This window comes from Coregonus lavaretus, assembly GCF_964263955.1.
Source record: "Coregonus lavaretus genome assembly, chromosome: 24".
Classification (NCBI taxonomy): Eukaryota; Metazoa; Chordata; class Actinopteri; order Salmoniformes; family Salmonidae; genus Coregonus; species Coregonus lavaretus.
Window position 1 is genome coordinate 38,936,132 of NC_140011.1, and position 21,183 is coordinate 38,957,314.

The window sequence follows — 21,183 nt, forward strand, 5'->3', positions numbered from 1 at the left end:
ATTTTGTCTGGCTTGCCGTTCCAAATAAAATTGAATATTTTTTTCTCATATAATTAAAAAAACTGTTCGCTAGGCGTAGGCAAGACCATAAGCAAATAGGTAAACTGGGATAATACTAAAGAGTTAATCAGAGTGATTTTTCCACAAATTGACAGGTATTTTCCTTTCCATGGTAGTAAGATCTTATCTATTTTTGCTAACTTTCTATTAAAATTGATTGAAGTGAGATCATTTATTTCCTTTGGGATATGTATTCCAAGTATATCCACATCACCATCAGACAATTTTATTGGTAAACTACATGGTAATGTAAAAATTGTATTTTTTAGTGATCCAATATGTAATATAGTACATTTGTCATAATTTGGTTGTAATCCAGAGAGGTTAGAAAATGTATCTAGATCCTCTATGAGGCTGTGGAGGGATTCTAGTTGTGGATTTAAAAGAAAACATGAATCTTCAGCGTACAATGACACCTTTGTTTTTAAGCCCTGGATTTCTAATCCTCTGATATTATTATTGGATCTGATTTTAATAGTTAACATCTCGATGGCCACAATAAATAGATATGCCGATAGTGGACAACCTTGTTTCACTCCTCTTGACAGTTTAAAACTTTCTGAGAAATAGCCATTATTTACTATTTTACACCTAGGGTTACTATACATGATTTTGACCCATTTTATAAGAGATTCTCCAAAATTGAAATGCACCAGTCGAACTTTATCAAATGCCTTTTGAATAGCAGGCCTGGTTTCCCATATTTTCCATAGTGTTCTATTGTTTCCAATACTTGCCTTATATTATCTCCAATGTATCTTCCATGTAAAAAACCTGTCTGATTGGAATGAATAATATCCGACAATACCTTTTTAATTCTATGCGCTATACATTTTGCTAGAATCTTTGCATCACAACACTGACGTGTGAGGGGCCTCCAATTTTGTAAATGGACTGGATCTTTATATTTTCCACTTGTATCCTGTTTCAGTAATAATGAGATCTTCTTCTTGAGTGTCAGATAATCTACCATTTACATAGGAGTGGTTAAAACATGCTAATAACGGTCCTCTTAATATATCAAAAAAGGTTTGGGATACCTCGACTGGTATGCCATCCAACCCTGGAGTTTTCCCAGACTTAAAGTCTTTAATTGCATCCAGAAGTTCCTCCTCTGTAAGTTCACCTTCACATGAGTCTTTCTGTATGGCTGTTAATTTGACATTATCAATAGAAAAAAATCTCTACAATTAGCTTCAGTTAGAGGAGATGGAGGCGACTGAAAATTAAACATATGCTTAAAGTACTTTGTTTCTTCCTTCAAAATATCATTTGGTGAATTATGGGTGACTCCGTCAATTGTAACCAGTTTCATAAAGTTATTTTTGGTAGCATTCCTATGTTGAAGATTAAAAAAGAATTTTGTGCATTTTTCCCCATATTCCATCCAGTTTGCTTTATTTTTATAATATATTACACTTGATCTTTCTTGAATAAGTTTCTCCATTTCTTTTTGTTTTTTCTCTAATTTATTCTGAGCCTCTATGTTCCAGTTTTTATTGCCATCTATCTGTTCTGTTAGACTTTCTATTTCCTTTCTTAGTATAAACTCTTTTGACTTAAATTGCTTTTGTTTTCGAGATGAGTACTGAATTGCATGGCCTCTAAAGGCACATTTAAAGGTGTCCCATACAATAAGGGGATTCGCTGTACCTATGTTATGTTGGAAAAAGTCAGTTATAAATTCCTTTGTTCTAATTATAAATAAATTATCATCCAATAGGCTTTGATTAAATTTCCAATATCCTCGCCCACGTGGAAATTCAGTAAGTGTAATGTATATGCCTATTATATGATGGTCCGACCGCATTCTGTCCCCTATCAACACTTTTTTTACTTTTGGTGCCAACGAGAATATGTATATCTCACTAGATCAGTATATTTAAGCCTCCATATATCTACTAGTTCTAACGTATCCATGACATTCACAATTTCCTTAAGAGCATGTGGGTGATTGTTTGTGGTGTGATTTCCTTTACGGTCAATTTAGCTATTTAAAACAGTATTATAATCCCCCACCATAATAATATTGTCTTGAATTGCTTGCAGGGTTGATAATTTATTATATATATTGTCAAAGAATTGTGGATCATCATTATTTGGTCCGTAAAGGTTAATGAGCCATATCTGTTTATGGTCCAATAACATATTTAAAATAATCCATCTACCTTGCGTATCTATTTGGACAATTTGCACATTCGAATCGAAATTACTATTAATTAATATCATCACCCCTTTTGAATTTCTTTGCCCATGGGAGAAGTATATTCCCCCCCCCCCCATACTTTTTTCCACGCTACTTCATCTCGAATTGTTGAATGAGTTTCCTGTAAACAATAGATATTATATTCCTTCTCTTTGAGCCATGTAAATATTGTTCTTCTTTTGTTATTATCAGCTAAGCCATTACAATTATAACTGGCTATACTTATTTCACCATACACCATAATGAGATACAAGTTTCAAGTCTATTTATCATTATATATGTTTGTAAATTTACCAATAAAAAATACCGTAATGATTGAGTGTCCATATAGCTGTACTGTGAACTCCACAAGAACACATCTCCCGGCATGTCCAGACCATCTTTTTCCGTGGCTAAACCAACTGGGCTTGTAATTAAACTATTTTATTCGTAATTACAGATGGAATACAAGTTTATTTTTAAGGCACATGAAAGTTCACATGTTCCAAATGGCATCTCTGCAAAAAAACGCATAAAACATTTATAAAATAAATAGTAAAATAAATGCCTCTTCTGTGAATAAGTGACGTCCGACATACAGTGCCTTGCAAAAGTATTCATCCCCCTTGGCGTTTTTCCTATTTTGTTGCATTACAACCTGTCATTTAAATTGATTTTTATTTGGATTTCATGTAATGGACATACACAAAATAGTCCCAAAAAATAAATAATGGAAAAGTGGTGCGTGCATATGTATTCACCCCCTTTGCTATGAAGCCCCTAAATAAGATCTGGTGCAACCAATTACCTTCAGAAGTCACATAATTAGTTAAATAAAGTCCACCTGTGTGGAATTTAAGTGTCACATGATCTCAGAATATATACACATGTTCTGAAAGGCCCCAGAGTCTGCAACACCACTAAGCAAGACGAACCACCAAGCAAGCAGCACCATGAAGACCAAGGAGCTCTCCAAACAGGTCAGGGACAACGTTGTGGAGAAGTACAGATCAGTGTTGGGTTATAAAAAAATTATCCACAACTTTGAACATCCCACAGAGCACCATTAAATCCATTATTAAAAAATGGAAAGAATATGGCACCACAACAAACCTGCCAAGAGAGGGCCGCCAACCAAAACTCATGGACCAGGCAAGGAGGGCATTAGTCAGAGAGGCAACAAAGAGACCAAAGATAACCCTGAAGGAGCTGCAAAGCTCCACAGCGGAGATTGGAGTATCTGTCCATGGGACCACTTTAAGCCGTACACTCCACAGAGCTGGGCTTTATGGAAGAGTGGCCAGAAAAAAGCCATTGCTTAAAGAAAAAAATAAGCAAACACGTTTGGTGTTCGCCAAATGGCATGTGGGAGACTCCCCAAACATATGGAAGAAGGTACTCTGGTCAGATGAGACTAAAATTGAGCTTTTTGGCCATCAAGGAAAACGCTATGTCTGGCGCAAACCCAACACCTCTCATTACCCCGAGAACAACAGCATCATGCTGTGGGGATGTTTTTCATCAGCAGGGACTGGGAAACTGGTCAGAATTGAAGGAATGATGGATGGTGCTAAATACAGGGATTTTCTTGAGGGAAACCTGTTTCAGTCTTCCAGAGATTTGAGACTGGGACGGAGGTACACATTCCAGCAGGACAATGACCCTAAGCATACTGCTAAAGCAACACTCAAGTGTTTTAAGTGGAAACATTTAAATGTCTTGGAATGGACTAGTCAAAGGCCAGACCTCATTCCAATTGAGAATCTGTGGTATGACTTCAAGATTGCTGTACACCAGCGGAACCCATCCAACTTGAAGGAACTGGAGCAGTTTTTCCTTGAAGAATGGGCAAAAATCCCAGTGGCTAGATGTGCCAAGCTTATTGAGACATGTTTTCAGTTTTCTTTTTTTTGTTTCACATAAAAAAATATTTTGCATCTTCAAAGTGTTGTGTAAATCAAATGATATAAACCCCCCAAAAATCAATTTTAATTCCAGGTTGTAAGGCAACAAAATAGGAAAAATGCCAAGGGGGGTGAATACTTTCGCAAGCAACTGTACGCCTAGCTTCCTGTAACGGGTCGCATTTAAAAACAAAGCCAAATAATTACATTGATGGAAGTTACAATCTATCTGCAATATTAAAGCTGATCTACCCCCTATAAAAAGAATGAATAATAATAATAATACAAATAATGTCTTCCCTTTCAAGAGTTGCCATCTGAAATCTGAATCATCCATCTCTAATGAGTACATACGGTAACATGGATCCGTACTAGTCTTGGTGCTATTACATTGGCATGTGGGTTTAGGTTAATGTTTTATCTATGAACGCATTGAGGGCCCCAGGCCATGGCCTACAGTTTATGTGGGAGAAACACAACATTCCATTGAGTTTCCTGCCAGTAAATCCAGAGCCCGGAGGAGGTTCCTGGGAGCTGTCTGCCTGTCACATCACAGAGATTTACTGGGTCTTAGCATAGATCTGAATAGCTTCCTTCCGCCTTGTTCTCATGTCTAACCTGCAACCTTTGTCTGTCTGCACAGCCTGGTCTCATAAACTAGACATAACATAGTAAATGTATAGCGACCTAGCTGACCGTTAGCCACATCTAGTTCGTTCTCAGACTCGAACGTTAGCACTGTGACGAATATTGGACTTCCTCTTCCTTCACACCTTTAGTCTTTGCCTCATAGGAGAGTTCACGTTTCTGAGTTGCGTTAGGCGCAAGCTCCAACACGTCCCCAATCGTAAGAGATTTAATGCGCAGGCAGATATCTCAGATATGCACTGACAAGACCTGCTACTGTGCACTGGAAAATCTGCCTCCAGCACTCTGGGCCACATTAAAAACAGGATTTGTATTCATATAATTTTTACATTCACCATACATCCACTGTAATGTGGTGTTCAACAATTAAAGAGAGGTATGTCGAGAAAAGAGAGCTACGTGGCTGAGAGAAGAGCACATCATCACTATTGTGCCATGCATAATGTTGTCTAGAGTCTACAAACTGGACAAATCTTGGTTGTCCCAATAAAGAGCTGCTAAGCTTACAGTATACAATGGCCAGCTGCTGGCTTTCACACTGTTGATGTTATGGGAGAGATCATGGAACAATGCAATACCATTCATTCCTCTTCCATTGCCTTAGTCTCCTGCTCCAACTAGAGACAATGCATATACAGAAGACTCCAGTAATACAGTTTGTTAGGTGAGTGTCTCAGTTTGAAAACCACCAGCTGTCCATACAAACTCCAGGCTATGTCTCTATCACTCAGCAGAAAACAATGGGGGGAAACAGAGCAGTTGTTGGGAGGAAATGAGTGTTCCGGCCGTGGGAGAAAGGCATGAGCCAGATCATGTAGATGGGGAGATGTTCGTTAAGAGCAGGGTGGGTGACCATTGCCCCTGCTTGGGAGGATTGAGCTCATTAAGAGAAATGACTGTGGCTGGTCAGTGCTGAGCTGTGCTCGCTGCCTGGCTGCATTGCTGCCTGGGGGGCTGGTTGCCAGCAGCATGACGACGGACGTACAGCAGTTGTACACTAGGGGGACTCAAGCATTCAACAAGTAAGATGTGAGATTGCATCAACTCTTACATTGCATTGAGACATTGATTAAAGAGCATTGCGTCAATACCAGGGGACCAAAAATTAGAAAATCATTTCATACAGCATCCTAACTCATAAACAGCCCTATTACCGTTCAACTCTTTCTGTTGCTCAATCATCCAAAAGAAACATTGTAGTCGTAGGAATATTCACTCCACAGATCACCATGCCAGCACTGACACCCACGGAAATGCTGAAAAAGGGTGAAAGGTACAGATCAAGGGTAAAGCGGAACAGGGTGATTTACGAAGACAGGCAAGACATATCTAAAGTTTACTGTAGCCTGTTGGCGATGGGAGGGTCGAGGAGGATAGTAGACCATCATACAGCATGTAGCCATAAGGACATCATGCAGTTTAGTATGTGCTGTTTCAGAGCATTGAATCATAGAATGAGTGCTTCTGCTTCTCCCCTCTATACAGAGCAGAACAGTAGACCCGCCTGAGAGGCAGGAGGCCAGGTGCTCTATACAGAGCAGCACAGTGGACCAGCCTGAGAGGCAGGAGGCCAGGTTCTCTATACAGAGCAGAACAGTAGACCCGCCTGAGAGGCAGGAGGCCAGGTTATCTATACAGAGCAGCACAGTAGACCAGCCTGAGGAGGCATGAGACCCAGGTGCTCTATACAGAGCAGTACAGTAGACCAGCCTGAGAGGCAGGAGGCCAGGTTCTCTATACAGAGCAGCACAGTAGACCAGCCTGAGAGGCAGGAGGCCAGGTTCTCTATAAAGAGCAGCACAGTAGACCAGCCTGAGAGGCAGGAGGCCAGGTTCTCTATAAAGAGCAGCACAGTAGACCAGCCTGAGAGGCAGGAGGCCAGGTTCTCTATACAGAGCAGCACAGTAGACCAGCCTGAGAGGCAGGAGGCCAGGTGCTCTATACAGAGCAGTACAGTAGACCAGCCTGAGAGGCAGGAGGCCAGGTGGTATGGTGATAAGAGAGAAGGACAAGCCAGATATGAACACCTTCCTGGAAAACCACATTGCCTCAGCATGTTATAGGGAAATATACAGAGTGAGCGTTTGAACATACAGATATTCCAGGTACGGAAAATATAGCACCTTAAAAAGCGTGCTCAATAAGCTCAGAGACACACGGCTCTCTCAGGCTAAGGCAGACACACACACATGCTAACTCCCAGTCTGGAGAGGCGGTGGCAGCTCCTCCCAAAATAGAGAGAGTGGGAGAGAGAGAGAGGAGTGCACTCTACCGAGGGAGCCTGTCTGCTGTCACACATGTCTGCCCTCACCTCCTCTGTACTCCAGCTTCACATGAGACAGACTGCACTCTCTCACCACATCTGGACCTGCAGGACGTCTATGGGACCTGTCCTCTCAATCTCTACACCTCTTTTCTGGTTAACCTAACCTACAAAGAATCTGATTCCAAATACAAAGCCTTCAGAGGGAAACTCGATGGCAGAGGTTTCAAGGGAGTAGCGATGGAAACACTTGGAAAGAACACAATGATACATGCTGTATGAAGTGGAAGAAGATCCTTCCTGGGGGAAAATGCTGTGTTTGAAAGGCACTCTACGGGCCTCATTTTACTCAAGGTCCGTTCCTGGCTAGGGGAAGAGGAAATCCTCGTGCTCTGTGGGATGAGAGTTCAACTGTGGGGCATTAGCTGATCCTTCATCATCTCCCCCTCGTCCTCCTCCTGCTCCCCCTATCATCAACGACACACTATGTGGATGTTATCTTTAGTCATATGGATTCTCAATGTCACCAATCTCACTCATGGATATGACTATGATGAGTATTACCCAGGCGAGGAGGAAACAGAGGTGAGTAACTAATAACCGGTTGCTGCTCTTGGATTATGTGTCATATAGTACGTTAACGGTACAGATAAGAATTCACCAGATTACGCTTTTCTGCATGGTGAACCTTTATTATGCACAGAACTCTGATTTCAGTACAGAAATAGGCCTGTGAAAGTATTAGACTAGTGTTGTTGACTACATCAGTTTGTTGACAATCAGTTTGTTGACTAAAGTGATCTCTATCATTCAATAAACAGACAAGACAGGCAGTTTCCCACACTCCTTACTCAGGGCTTAGTTGTTGGTTTCACTATAGTGGGTGTGTCTTTATTTGACAATAAAACCTCCTCCTCTGTGGCTACATTGTGCGTCATTGAAGGTGAATGAATGAATAAATCATGCTGTGCATGTCTATTTTCCCTGTTGAGGGTGGTAGGCCATACCTTTAGACAGACATGTCTGCCTTTGAAAAGGTTGAATGGAGAGAGGGACTGAGGGATTGTCCAATTAGACAATAGAGTCCAGTGAGGATTTGTTTGAAACACAAGCAAAGTGACTTTTTATGGTTACAATTGACTCAAGAGCCATTCAGAGTTGTGGCTACGTTGTTTAAATTGTGAGGTAAACTGACAATAGGTTGGGTGTGATGACAAACATTCACTCTGAAGAATATGCCAGATCATGTGGGATGGATGCACTGTTTATCTATTGGTCAGTCATGACCTCATGTTGCCAAGGGGATGGCCTCGTGTTAGGTGATATGAGCGATAGCTTAAGGTCAGCCACAAGGGATGACATTTGCACGTTCCAAGTCCAGTGGATCCGACATCACACAAACGGGTTACATAAAAGTCCACATCCCACTAAACAACATAAGAAGCAGCTATATATATATATATATATATATATATATATATATATATATATATATATATATATATATATATATATATATATATATGTTGTTTAGTGGGATGTGGACTTTTATATATAGTCCGATAGTGAACTCAAGGCTTTCATCGGAATACGCAGAACTTTGATTGTAACAGACATAATAACCTTGTTCCTATTCTCAAAGAAAGAACTTGGCTAATCTCAATGGAAAAAAGATGATCTTGCATTGCTTAGTTTTCCCATACTGGCTCAGTTTCCCTGATAAAGTACCAGTCTAGCTTTACCAAAACTCAGAGAGATACAACAACAACACTGTAAAGACACTCAAAAAACTCTGTTAAGATACTCAATACACTCTGTTAAGATACTCAATACACTCTGTTGAGATACTCAATAACCTCTGTTGAGATACTCAACACACTCTGTTGAGATACTCAATACACTCTGTTGAGACACTCAATACACCCTGTTGAGACGTTCAATACACCCTGTTGAGACGTTCAATACACCCTGTTGAGAAGCTCAATACACCCTGTTGAGACGTTCAATACACCCTGTTGAGACGTTCAATACACCCTGTTGAGACGTTCAATACACCCTGTTGAGACGCTCAATACACACTGTTGAGACGCTCAATACACCCTGTTGAGACGCTCAATAAACTCTGTTGAGACGCTCAATACACCCTGTTGAGACACTCAATAAACTCTGTTGAGACGCTCAATACACCCTGTTGAGACGCTCAATAAACTCTGTTGAGACGCTCAATACACTCTGTTGAGACGCTCAATAAACTCTGTTGAGACGCTCAATAAACTCTGTTGAGACGCTCAATAAACTCTGTTGAGACGCTCAATAAACTCTGTTGAGACACTCAATACACTCTGTTGAGACGCTCAATAAACTCTGTTGAGACACTCAATAAACTCTGTTGAGACGCTCAATAAACTCTGTTGAGACGCTCAATAAACTCTGTTGAGATACTCAATCATCTCTGTTGAGACGCTCAATACACTCTGTTGAGACGCTCAATAAACCTGTTGAGACGCTCAATACACCCTGTTGAGACGCTCAATAAACTCTGTTGAGACGCTCAATAAACTCTGTTGAGATGCTCAATAAACTCTGTTGAGACGCTCAATAAACTCTGTTGAGGAACTCTGTTGAGACGCTCAATAAACTCTGTTGAGACGCTCAATACACTCTGTTGAGACGCTCAATAAACTCTGTTGAGACGCTCAATAAACTCTGTTGAGACGCTCAATACACTCTGTTGAGACGCTCAATAAACTCTGTTGAGACACTCAATAAACTCTGTTGAGACGCTCAATAAACTCTGTTGAGATACTCAATAAACTCTGTTGAGATACTCATCTGTCATCTTTAGATAAAATATTGTAGTGCATGATCAACTGAATTATTTGTAATTGAATTTTGTTAGATCAAATACATTAATTTGTTGTTCTCATAGTTCATTTTGTTCCTCGACAGGCCCCACTGGTTGTGGAGGGCCTCAGTGGTTTAGACACAGTGTCCAATGTGGACGAGCTGGTGGAGCTGCTGTACCCAGAGTACAGTCTGGTGCAGCACTGCCTACGCAGGAAAGCCCACCGCACCTCCCCTCCTCTCCATGCTGAAGACGATGTCTGGGCCTGGGGCAAGACAAGGGAGAAGGCACTGTACAAGTCTGATGGCACCATTGACGGTAAGGCTCTTCAGTTGATTGGCCCTCATAACAGCCTACACCAATAGAGAGAGAAAGTTGTCTTCCCATCCCACAGGGGGCAAATGTTAGCGTGATAACCCCATTTCTCTTTCCCCAAACCCACAGATGGGAGCAGTACAGCTGTGTGTCTTTGTTAAAAGGAGAGAGAAAGGCCTTTGTTTATTTTCCTAACAGTTAAAGAGGCCCCTCACTCCCCCCCTCCCCACTCATTAGAGAATGTGTGTTCTCTTGCTGTGTGCTCCAGTTTAACGCAGAGATTCAGGGTGTCAGCACAGAATAGCTGTGTCTGCTTCCTGATCACAGGAGCTCATCCCAGAAGATGTAGGTATTCCTGGAGAGCTGAGTGGACCACTACAACATAAAGGACAATGATATAAGGTGGCCTGACCTCAGTTCCCTCCTGATGCTAAGTGGTAGAAACGGCACATTACACAACTGTTGATCTTGCTCCATTGTCTTTCATTGACCATACCCAACCTCCATGAAATGATGCCAGAAACAATTCAAAGAAATCAGATCCAGTGACTAAAGCTTTTCTAAAGAAACCAATCCGACCCAGTAACTAAAGCTCTTCTAAAGAAACCAATCAGACCCAGTGATTAAAGCTCTTCTAAAGAAACCACTCATGCCGGACAATCGACCACGACCAAATGCCAGTCAGAAGGAGGCCATATTGAATTCGAAGACATTTCACAATGATACTTTACAAGAGACATCCCAAGATGAAATAGCAGGTACAGTAACGGTAACACACCTATTGAGTCCTTGTCACACCCTGGCTCTGGGACTCTATATGTTGAGCCAGGGTGTGTTCATTCTATGTGTTTATTTCTATGTTGGTAGTTCTGTTGTGTTTATTTCTATGTTGGCTAGAGTGACTCCCAATCAGAGGCAACGAGTGTCAGCTGTCGTTGGTTGTCTCTGATTGGGAGCCATATTTAAACTGTCTGTTTTCCCTTTGTGTTTGTGGGTTCTTGTTCCGTGTTGGTCATTGTTACCGTGGACTTCACGAGTCGTTTCTTGTTTTGTTGTCTATTATCACTAAAGATAATAAAGTTAAACATGTTCGTTCATCACGCTGCGCCTTGGTCTATTCACTACGACGATCGTGACAGTCCTTTTCCCCAGACAATATAATGGAAGTTTATTGGACAGACGCTATAAAGTTTAAAAGGTCGTATCATTGATGGTTAGCTTTTCTCATTATCCTCTCTTTGAGTACCTGGTGGCGGACTTGAGGTAACACACCTATTGTGTCCAAGATGGCGTAGCAGTGCGGTCGTGTGTTCTGTTGTGTCCTCGTGTAAATAGCCAGTTTTTTAGTTTTTTAGTCTTTTTTTTCGTATATATTTCTCTATCTCACTTTCCATCCTTTAACTAAATATAGTTTCCTGCAACCCGCCTCACCCAATGTGGAACGGATTCTATTATTTCTTTATACCTTTTATCAAGAACCTCCGGCTGAAACTAGCCAGCCATCTACTTGCTATTAGCCACCGTTAGCGGTCTTCACCACTGTCCGTGGCCTGCACTACCTACCAGCCAGCTCTAGCCTGGACAATTATCGGTCTGCACAGAGTGCTATCGACCCAGAGCATATAGGATTTTCTGCCGGAATCACTGAATCACTGGACCTTAACACTGGATCATCGCAACTAGCTAGCTGCAACCGAATGGCTGTTGTTGGCTAATCACCACTGTCCCGAAGCACCAGCTAGCTGCAACCAAATAGCCGTTGTTGGATAATCACCACTGTCCCGATGCACCAGTTAGCCTTGAGCTAGCCTTGAGCCAGGCCCATCTCCCGGCTATCTACCTCTCTGTCAACCGGACGGGACCTCCTAGTGTCGACACGGAGCCCCGCCGATCCATCACGACTGGTCTGCCGACATAATCATCTGATGTGGTTTCAACAGACTTCCCGTTGCGACGACCACGAAGATCCATCTGCTAGCCCCGGCCCGCTAGCACAGGCAAACAACAGCCGTGCCTCCTGCTTGCCTGTGCTGTAGCAGCCTATGAACTGCTCCCGGACTCACCTATTGCTGTTCACTGGACCTTATGATCACTCAGCTGCACAGCTGATGCCTGCTGGACTGTTCCTTTACACGGTACCCTGTCCTGTTTATCTGTTTATCCTCAGCCCAAACTTTCGTCGCCATTACTAGTTGTTGTCTTAGCTCTCTCGAATAACACCTGTGATTGCGTTATGTCTCTCTCCCATGTCAATATGCCTTGCCTATTGCTGTTTGGGTTAGTTCTTATTGTATTATTTCACTGTAGAGCCCCCAGTCCCACTCAACCTGCCTCAGATAGCTCCTTTGTCCCACCCCCCATACACTCGGAGACCGGCTCAATCGGTACCTCCAGTGATGCTATCTCTTTCATCGTTACCCAATGCTTAGGTTTACCTCCACTGTACTCATATCCTTCCATATCCTTATCTGTACATAATGCCCTGAATCTATTCTACAACGCCCGGAAATCTGCCCCTTTATTCTCTGTACCCAAAGCACTAGAAGACCAGTTCTTAAAGCCTTTAGCCATATCCTTATTCTATTCCTCCTCTGTTCCTCTGGTGATGTAGAGGTTAACCCAGGTCCTTTAGCCCCCAGTATCACTCCTACTCCCCAGGCGCTATCATTTGTTGACTTCTGTAACTGTAAAAGCCTTGGTTTCTTGCATGTTAACATCAGAAGCCTCCTCCCTAAGTTTGAGTTATTCACTGCGTTAGCACACTCTGCCAACCCTGATGTTCTAGCAGTGTCTGAATCCTGGCTTAGGAAGGCCACCAAAAATTCAGAAATGTCCATCCCGAAATACATTTTCCGTCTAGATAGACCTGCCAAAGGGGGCGGAGTTGCAATCTACTGTAGAGATAGAGCTCTGCAGGCTATCATACTATCCAGGTCTGTGCCCAAACAGTTTGAGCTTCTACTTCTAAAAATCCACCTTTCCAGAAATAAGTCTCTCACTGTTGCCGCTTGCTCAGCCCCCAGTTGTGCCCTGGACACCATATGTGAATTGCTTGCCCCCCATCTATTCTCAGAGTTCGTACTGCTTGGTGACCTAAACTGGGATATGCTTAACATTTACATTACATTACATTTTAGTCATTTAGCAGACGCTCTTATCCAGAGCGACTTACATATATATATTTTTTTTATACAGGCCCCCTGTGGGAATCGAACCCACAACCCTGGCGTTGCAAACGCCATGCTCTATCAACTGAGCTACATCCCTGCCGGCCATTCCCTCCCCTATCCTGGACGACGCTGGGCCAATTGTGCGCCGCCCATGAGTCTCCCGGTCGCGGCCGGCTGCGACAGAGCCTGGATTCGAACCAGGATCTCTAGTGACACAGTTAGCACTGCGATGCAGTGCCTTAGACCACTGCGCCACTCAGGAGACAATCACTCTTAACACAATCTAAAATCCTACAATCTAAACTAGATGCCCTCAATCTCACACAAATTATCAAGGAACCTACCAGGTACAACCCTAAATCTGTAAACATGGGCACCCTCATAGATATCATCCTGACTATTTACCCTCTAAATACACCTCCGCTGTCTTCAACCAGGATCTCAGCGATCACTGCCTCATTGCCTGCGTCCGTGCTTCAATGCCATACAACACTCCTTCTGTAGCCTCCAACTGCTCTTAAATGCTAGTAAAACTAAATGCATGCTCTTCAATCGAACGCTGCTTGCACCCGCCCGCCCGACTAGAATCACTACTCTCGGCGGGTCTGACTTAGAATATGTGGACAACTACAGGTACCTAGGTGTCTGATTAGACTGTAAACTCTCCTTCCAGACTCACATTAAGCATCTCCAATCCAAAGTTAAATCTAGAATCGGCTTCCTATTTCACAACAAAGCCTCCTTCACTCATGTTGCTAAACACTGCTTTGCTTTATCTTGGCCAGGTCGCAGTTGTAAATGAGAACTTGTTCTCAACTGGCTTACCTGGTTAAATAAAGGTGAAATAAATAAATAAATAAATAAAAATAAAACTGTCTGTTTTTCTCATATTGAGTTGCCGAGACAAATTTCACATAATTATGTATGGTGGTCATCTGACAACAGAAATTGCACTAAAAAGGAAATTATTTGTTGAATTAAATATTTTATAAAATGACATGAATCTTATATTTCCAACATAATGTGGCTTATTGGGTGGCTCTGTGGTTATTGGGATGGGCTTTCCAAAATAAAATTAATCATTACAAAAAATCTAATTGTAGGTGTGGGGACGATGTCTTTGATGTTGCAACCAACCAATTACCTCAGCAACATAGCCTAATCCTAATGCAGCAGCATTATTAGATGGGTGACTTAAGATGGTCAAGAACAGAATGTTCCTGATGTTCTATTCTATTTCATATCAGTCAGGATATTCTCTATATCCCTGATAACCTGTCTGTTAATGTTCCTCCATTCATCCCTGATAATCTGTCTCGGTTCATGTCCCTCCAATCATACCTGATAACCAGTCTGTTAATGTCCCTCCAATCCTACCTGATAACCAGTCTGTTAATGTTCCTCCATTCATCCCCAGTCATTCTGGAGGAGATCCAGCGTACCATGTGTGCCCCTCGGGAGGTGTGTCTGGAGGTGTCTAAAGAGTACCCAGAGAGCACCAGTCACTTCTACGTGCCTCGCTGTGTGTCTGTGCACCGCTGCGGGGGCTGCTGTACCCACGAGGGTCTTTACTGCACCAACACCAGCTATACTTACAGCAACAAGACGGTGAGCAACAGAGGACAAACTAGACATCATTCAAAATGTTTAACGATGCTAACACTCAAGTAAAGTTGCTCTTATGCCTGTGTAGTAACACTGTAATACATCTAGTAAGTACATTCTATTAACATGTTTCAACATATATATTTAAGTGCGTTGTAGTTTCATAGTACACTGTAAGAAAGGATATAAGAGAGACCACATCCGAAACTTTAGTCATTGACACAGTGTTGTTTCTCCTGTGGACTCAGCTGGTGGAGTTAACTCACCGTGAACGCTCTGTGGTGATGGTGGCGTTCGTCAACCACACGTCCTGTGGGTGTCTGTCCAAGAGGCCCCTGCACTCTGTCATCAGGAGGGCCGCCGCAGCCCACCTCACCGTGTGAGTGAGTAGTGAGGAGTAGTCACATCTGCCCCTGCCGATCCAGATACAATGTGTACACACACACACACACACACTTAATTATCATTAAGCAATACAGTTTTTAAGGAAGTATGTTTGGTTCATCATATTTTAGGTAGGTAGCCCAGCGGCTAAGAGCGTTGGGCAAGTAACCAAAAGGTCGCTGGTTCGACTCCCCGAGCCATCTAAGTGAAAATTCTGTCCATATGCCCTTGAGCAAGGCCCTTAACCCTCCTGAAAGTCTATGCTCCTGTGGTCCTCGGTAGCTCAATTGGTAGAGCACGGCGCTTGAAACGCCAGGGTAGTGGGTTCGATCCCCATGACCACCCATACGTAAAAATGTATGCGCACATGACTGTAAGTCGCTTTGGATAAAAGCGTCTGCTAAATGGCTTATTATTATTATATTATTAAGTCGCTCTGGATAAGAGCGTTTGCTAAATTACTAAAATGTATATGTACATTCTTTGTGAGAAGGTGCAATGTACTAATATAGCTGACTGACTTAGCCAAGGATACTGAGACCTTCCATCTGATCCTATCTGAAGTGGACAGCAACAAGGGTGTGGCGATGCAAGAGAATGAGCTAGATCATGAGATATTTGGTCAAAAGTGCTTTGCGTGTGCATTTGCCTTTGAACTGAGGCCATGTGGAAGAGGCCATGTTTCCCCCTGCTCTCCTCTCCCTGTGTCCAGCCTAACTGCTCCAGACTGTTGTGTGTAGGCTGTCTGCCAGGCCAAGGCCAGCAGGGAGGAGGGCCAGGGGATTGAGTTCCCTGTCATAGGGAGGAGGGCCAGGGGATTGAGTTCCCTCTCGCAGGGAGGAGGGCCAGGGGATTGAGTTCCCTCTTACAGGGAGGAGGGCCAGGGGATTGAGTTCCCTCTCACAGGGAGGAGGGCCAGGGGATTGAGTTCCCTCTCACAGGGAGGAGGGCCAGTGGATTGAGTTCCCTCTCACAGGGAGGAGGGCCAGGGGATTGAGTTCCCTCTCACAGGGAGGAGGGCCAGGGGATTGAGTTCCCTCTCACAGGGAGGAGCCACAGACTGCCCATGATGTCCAACCCCTTCACAGGAATGCTTTGTGAGAGTAGCCAAGCAGTCCCCCCTAAGCCAAGAAAAGACCTCTGATCTGATCCTGGCCTGTGTGTCCCTGCTTCCCTCTCCAGGTGTTCCCCGCCAGATGTTCCCTGCAGTAGAGGACTGGTCTGGGACCCCAACAGCTGCCTGTGTGTTCCCATGGACACAAGCTTATTCTCTGAGAGAGAGCTGGGTAAGTTAAACTGACCCCATACCCATACAACCCCAGTACAGTCGTTTCTGTTCGCCAACACCCAGAGATACCTCATAGGTCAGAGAGTTGGCAAATTAGGACGATATACATTGAAGTGAAATGTACTAAACCACATGACATCTGTCAATAAGGGACACTCAATAGCATCTCTCCTCTCCACCATCTGGTGCAGAACCCCTGGAGTCGGCCTTGCTGGCGCTGTGTGGCCCCAACAAAGTCCTGGACGAGGACAGCTGTGAGTGTGTCTGTCAGAACGGTCTGACGGAGGCCAGCTGTGGGCCGGGCTGGCGTCTAGACCAGGCGTCCTGTGAGTGTCTCTGTGAGGACCAGCCCACCCTGGTGACCTGCCCAGCCAACCAGCGCTGGGACCCAGAGATGTGTGGCTGTGTGTGCCGGGCAGAGTGCCCCCGTAGCCAGCCTCTCAACCCAGAGACGTGCCTGTGCCAGTGCAGGGATAGCCCTCAGACCTGCCTGCTAGAGGGCAAGAGGTTCAACGCACACAACTGCAGGTAAGAAATAGTACAACAGAAACAGAAGACATTTCATATGATGCTGGACGTCCCCATAGACCTTTATAGAAAACCACCCGAGTACTTTTCCCAGAACTATGATGCTGTCACGGTGGCCAAGGTAATAATACGTGTTGTTTGACCCAAGTGGGATCGGACAGCTTGGGAACAAAAAGCTATTACTGTTATAGGTACAGTTAATTTAATTTGAAAAGAGCAAAACACAACAAGATAATCATTGTACCATCTAAACCGCTGTGAAATATAAACTACATGACCAAAAGTATGTGGACACCTGCTCGGCAAACATCTCATTCCAAAATCATGGGCATTAATATGGAGTTCGTCCCCCCCTTTGATGCTATAACAGCCTCCACTCTTCTGGGAAGGCTTTCCACTAGATGTTGGAACATTGCTGCGAGGACTTGCTTCCATTCAGCCACAAGAGTATTAGTTTATTAGTGAGGTCGGGCACTGATGTTGGACGATTAGGCCTGGCTCGCAGTCGGTGTTCCAATTCATCCCAAAGGTGTTCGATGGGATTGAGGTCAGGGCTCTGTGCAGGCCAGTCAAGTTCTTCCACACCGATCTCGACAAACCATTTCTGTATGGACCTCGCTTTGTGCACGAGGGCATTGTCATGCTGAAACAGGAAAGGGCCTTCCCCAAACTGTTGCCAGCACAGTTGGAAGCACAGAATCGTCTAGAATGTCATTGTAGGCTGTAGCGTTAAGATTTCCCTTCACTGGAACTAAGGGGCCTAGCCCAACCATGAAAAACAACCCCAGACCATTATTCCTCCTCCACCAAACTTTACAGTTGGCACTATGCATTCAGGCAGGTAGGGTTCTCCTGGCATCCGCCAAACCCAGATTCGTCCACCGGACTGCCAGATGGTACAGCGTGATTCATCACTCCAGAAAACGTGTTTCCACTGCTCCAGAGTTCAAGGCGGCTGGCTTTACACCACTCCAGCCAACGCTTAGCATTACACGTGGTGATCTTAGGCTTTTGTGCGGCTGCTCGGCCATGGAAACCCATTTCATGAAGCTCCCGACGAACAGTTATTGTGCTGACGTTGCTTCCAGAGGCAGTTTGGAACTCGTAGTGAGTGTTGCAACCGAGAACAGTGTATTTTGAATAACCAAAAACATAGCATTTTCAGCTGTTCGAAGCTGGTGTACAAAAACGAAAGTAGAAGACGCAAAAATGAAACTTTTGAATGGGAAGCATAGAAATAGTGCACATAGAAGATATCTACTGCTTCTTAGACTTGCTTTCAATGAGAATGCCAGATCTATAAATCACATTTCTATGTAAATTTGGTAGGGTCGCTCAAAAGGTTACATATTGCAGCTTTAAATACTGAATGGTATAATGTTAAATACTGTATGGTATAATTAAGCAATAAGGCCTGAGGGGGTGTGGTATATGGCCAATATACCACGGCAAAGGGTTGTTCTTAGGCACAACGCAACGCTATTATAAACTGGTTACCAACATAATTAGAACAGTAACAATTATTTTTTTGTCATACCCATGGTATACGGTCTGATATACTATGGCTTTCAGCCAATCAGCATTCAGGGCTCGAGCCATCCGCTTTATAATTTTAAATACTGAATGGTATAATGTTAAATACTGAATGGTATAATGTTAAATACTGTATGGTATAATATTAAATACTGTATGGTATAATATTAAATACTGAATGGTATCATGTTAAATACTGAATGGTATCATGTTAAATACTGTATGGTATCATGTTAAATACTGTATGGTATCATGTTAAATACTGAATGGTATCATGTTAAATACTGAATGGTATCATGTTAAATACTGTATGGGTATAATGAGCAATACACATTTCAGTGAACCGTCAAATTCACATAGTTCACAGTTCTGCACATCTGTTAAACGTAACGATAACTATACAAATATTATTCCCACTTCCCGATAATAAGGCTTTAATATGAAGAACAACTCTAGCGAGAGAATTAATATCCTGCTTCCTTCCCTTAAAATGAAGCTGAGGCAAGGCACCTGACACATTACTTTGGAATGGAGTAACGAGATTTTCCAGTAAGCACAGAATTCCCCTCTCCTGCGAGATATTTTTTTTTTCACACACCGGAAAGAGTCATTACGGCTATGGGGATTGGTCCCAGATTACACGCACGCGCATAAGTAGCCTATACACGCAGGGGCATGCACATGGGCCACAGTTATATTGAAACTACAGTACATTATGTAAAACAAACCGTTCTGTCTGTTTCTCTTCCCCTCCACCAAGCTGTTACCGGCTGCCCTGCAGAAAGCCACGCAACAACTGTCCAACAGGCTTCTACTACAGCCACTACGTCTGCCAGTGCATACCCAACCACATGAGGTCAGGGGAGTGGAACTGACAAAGTTGGTGTTATCAGCACTGGCGCCAAACTCCAGGGCCAATGTACTGTAACTGTTTGGTGGAAACGAGGCGGTGTGTTTGCAATATACAGCCGGTAGATGGAGGCTAGACTAGGGGAATCTTTTTTTTATAAATTCTCCTTATAGGCCATGATCAAAAAGCTCTCCATCTTCAGACCAGGGAACATAAAAGGAAGCACACTCGCCGTTCCACATTTATCAAAATGATGCAGTCGCCTGGATACTGCAGGTCATGGTGTGAATCATGGACATTATTGACACCGCCTGGACATTATTGACACCGCCTCAGATGAATTATGTGCGGCTGTTAAAATGAGTTTTAAAAAAAATCGATTTCTTTCCAATAAAAGGAAATCATTTTCGATGATCTGACATTTATATTTATTGAAAGTTACCCTGCAGCTCTCTGAGATGACAATGCCATGATGTAACTGGGAAGAAACGCCCTGACATGAGAAGGAAGACAAAAGACTGAAATGTAAGACCCATGCATATACAGTATTGTACAAAACGTGTGACTGTCCTATGAAAAAATGAAAAAAGTGTTTTTAAATGTCTTATCCTATTTGTATCGTATTTAATATACATGCTATTGATAAAATAAAATACAAACTTGATTAGCTTTGGTAAATGTGTACGGTGTGTGTTTGATAAGAGTGTGTTAGAAAGGGCATTGGTTGCATGTCAAGAAGTTTGGCAACAGACTTTGGGAACCAGACCAGACTGGCACCATGGAGTGTGATGTGATGTCTCCAATCACAAAAGAAAGGCATTGAAAACACACACGCCAATTGCAGTGAAAATGGATCCAAGACCTTTGTCTCAAATTCCTCATACCAGCCTTATGTGTTTGGAACAATAAACACTATATCGAGGTGAATTGCAGAGAGATCTAATTCTCGGCTGGCTTGTGACTGTAGAAACTGCCATCCACAGCACATCCCTCTGTACAGACACAGGACTGCATAGCTAAACTCAGTGATAGTAGCTTCTGTTTGTGATAATCCAAATAGTTTGGTTTATACATAGGCCTACAGAGTAGGGACAGTACTTTACGCGGTTGACTTCACTTTTTGTCAAGGGTGATATACAGTGGGGAAAAAAGTATTTAGTCAGCCACCAATTGTGCAAGTTCTCCCACTTAAAAAGATGAGAGAGGCCTGTAATTTTTATCATAGGTACACATCAACTATGACAGACAAAATGAGAAAATAAAATCCAGAAAATCACATTGTAGGATTTTTAATGAATTTATTTGCAAATTATGGTGGAAAATAAGTATTTGGTCAATAACAAAAGTTTCTCAATACTTTGTTATATACCCTTTGTTGGCAATGACACAGGTCAAACGTTTTCTGTAAGTCTTCACAAGGTTTTCACACACTGTTGCTGGTATTTTGGCCCATTCCTCCATGCAGATCTCCTCTAGAGCAGTGATGTTTTGGGGCTGTCGCTGGGCAACACGGACTTTCAACTCAAAGATTTTCTATGGGGTTGAGATCTGGAGACTGGCTAGGCCACTCCAGGACCTTGAAATGCTTCTTACGAAGCCACTCCT

The 21,183-nt window shown here is 43.0% G+C and overlaps 1 protein-coding gene and 1 pseudogene across 2 annotated transcripts in view; one reads left to right on the forward strand and one right to left on the reverse strand.

Moving 5' to 3' along the window:
* The window catches only part of LOC311099871, a 99,441-nt pseudogene that overhangs the window by 59,105 nt on the left and 19,153 nt on the right, over positions 1–21,183 (reverse strand). The window lies entirely within an intron of this gene.
* Positions 7,063–20,260, forward strand: LOC311099673 (vascular endothelial growth factor C-like). Its single transcript, XM_084140393.1, has 7 exons — positions 7,063–7,645; positions 10,010–10,223; positions 14,808–14,998; positions 15,244–15,374; positions 16,562–16,665; positions 16,859–17,195; positions 19,489–20,260. The coding sequence occupies exons 1-7, from the start codon at positions 7,547–7,549 to the stop codon at positions 19,601–19,603; spliced, it is 1,191 nt and encodes a 396-aa protein (XP_083996519.1). The 5' UTR covers positions 7,063–7,546; the 3' UTR covers positions 19,604–20,260.

Coding starts and splice junctions, on each gene's coding strand:
- LOC311099673 (XM_084140393.1), top strand. CDS start 7,547: ATGTGGATGTTATCTTTAGTCATATGGATTCTCAATGTCACCAATCTC. Junction 14,999..15,243: donor ATACTTACAGCAACAAGACG/GTGAGCAACAGA, acceptor CTGTGGACTCAG/CTGGTGGAGTTAACTCACCG. Junction 15,375..16,561: donor GCCGCAGCCCACCTCACCGT/GTGAGTGAGTAG, acceptor TTCCCTCTCCAG/GTGTTCCCCGCCAGATGTTC.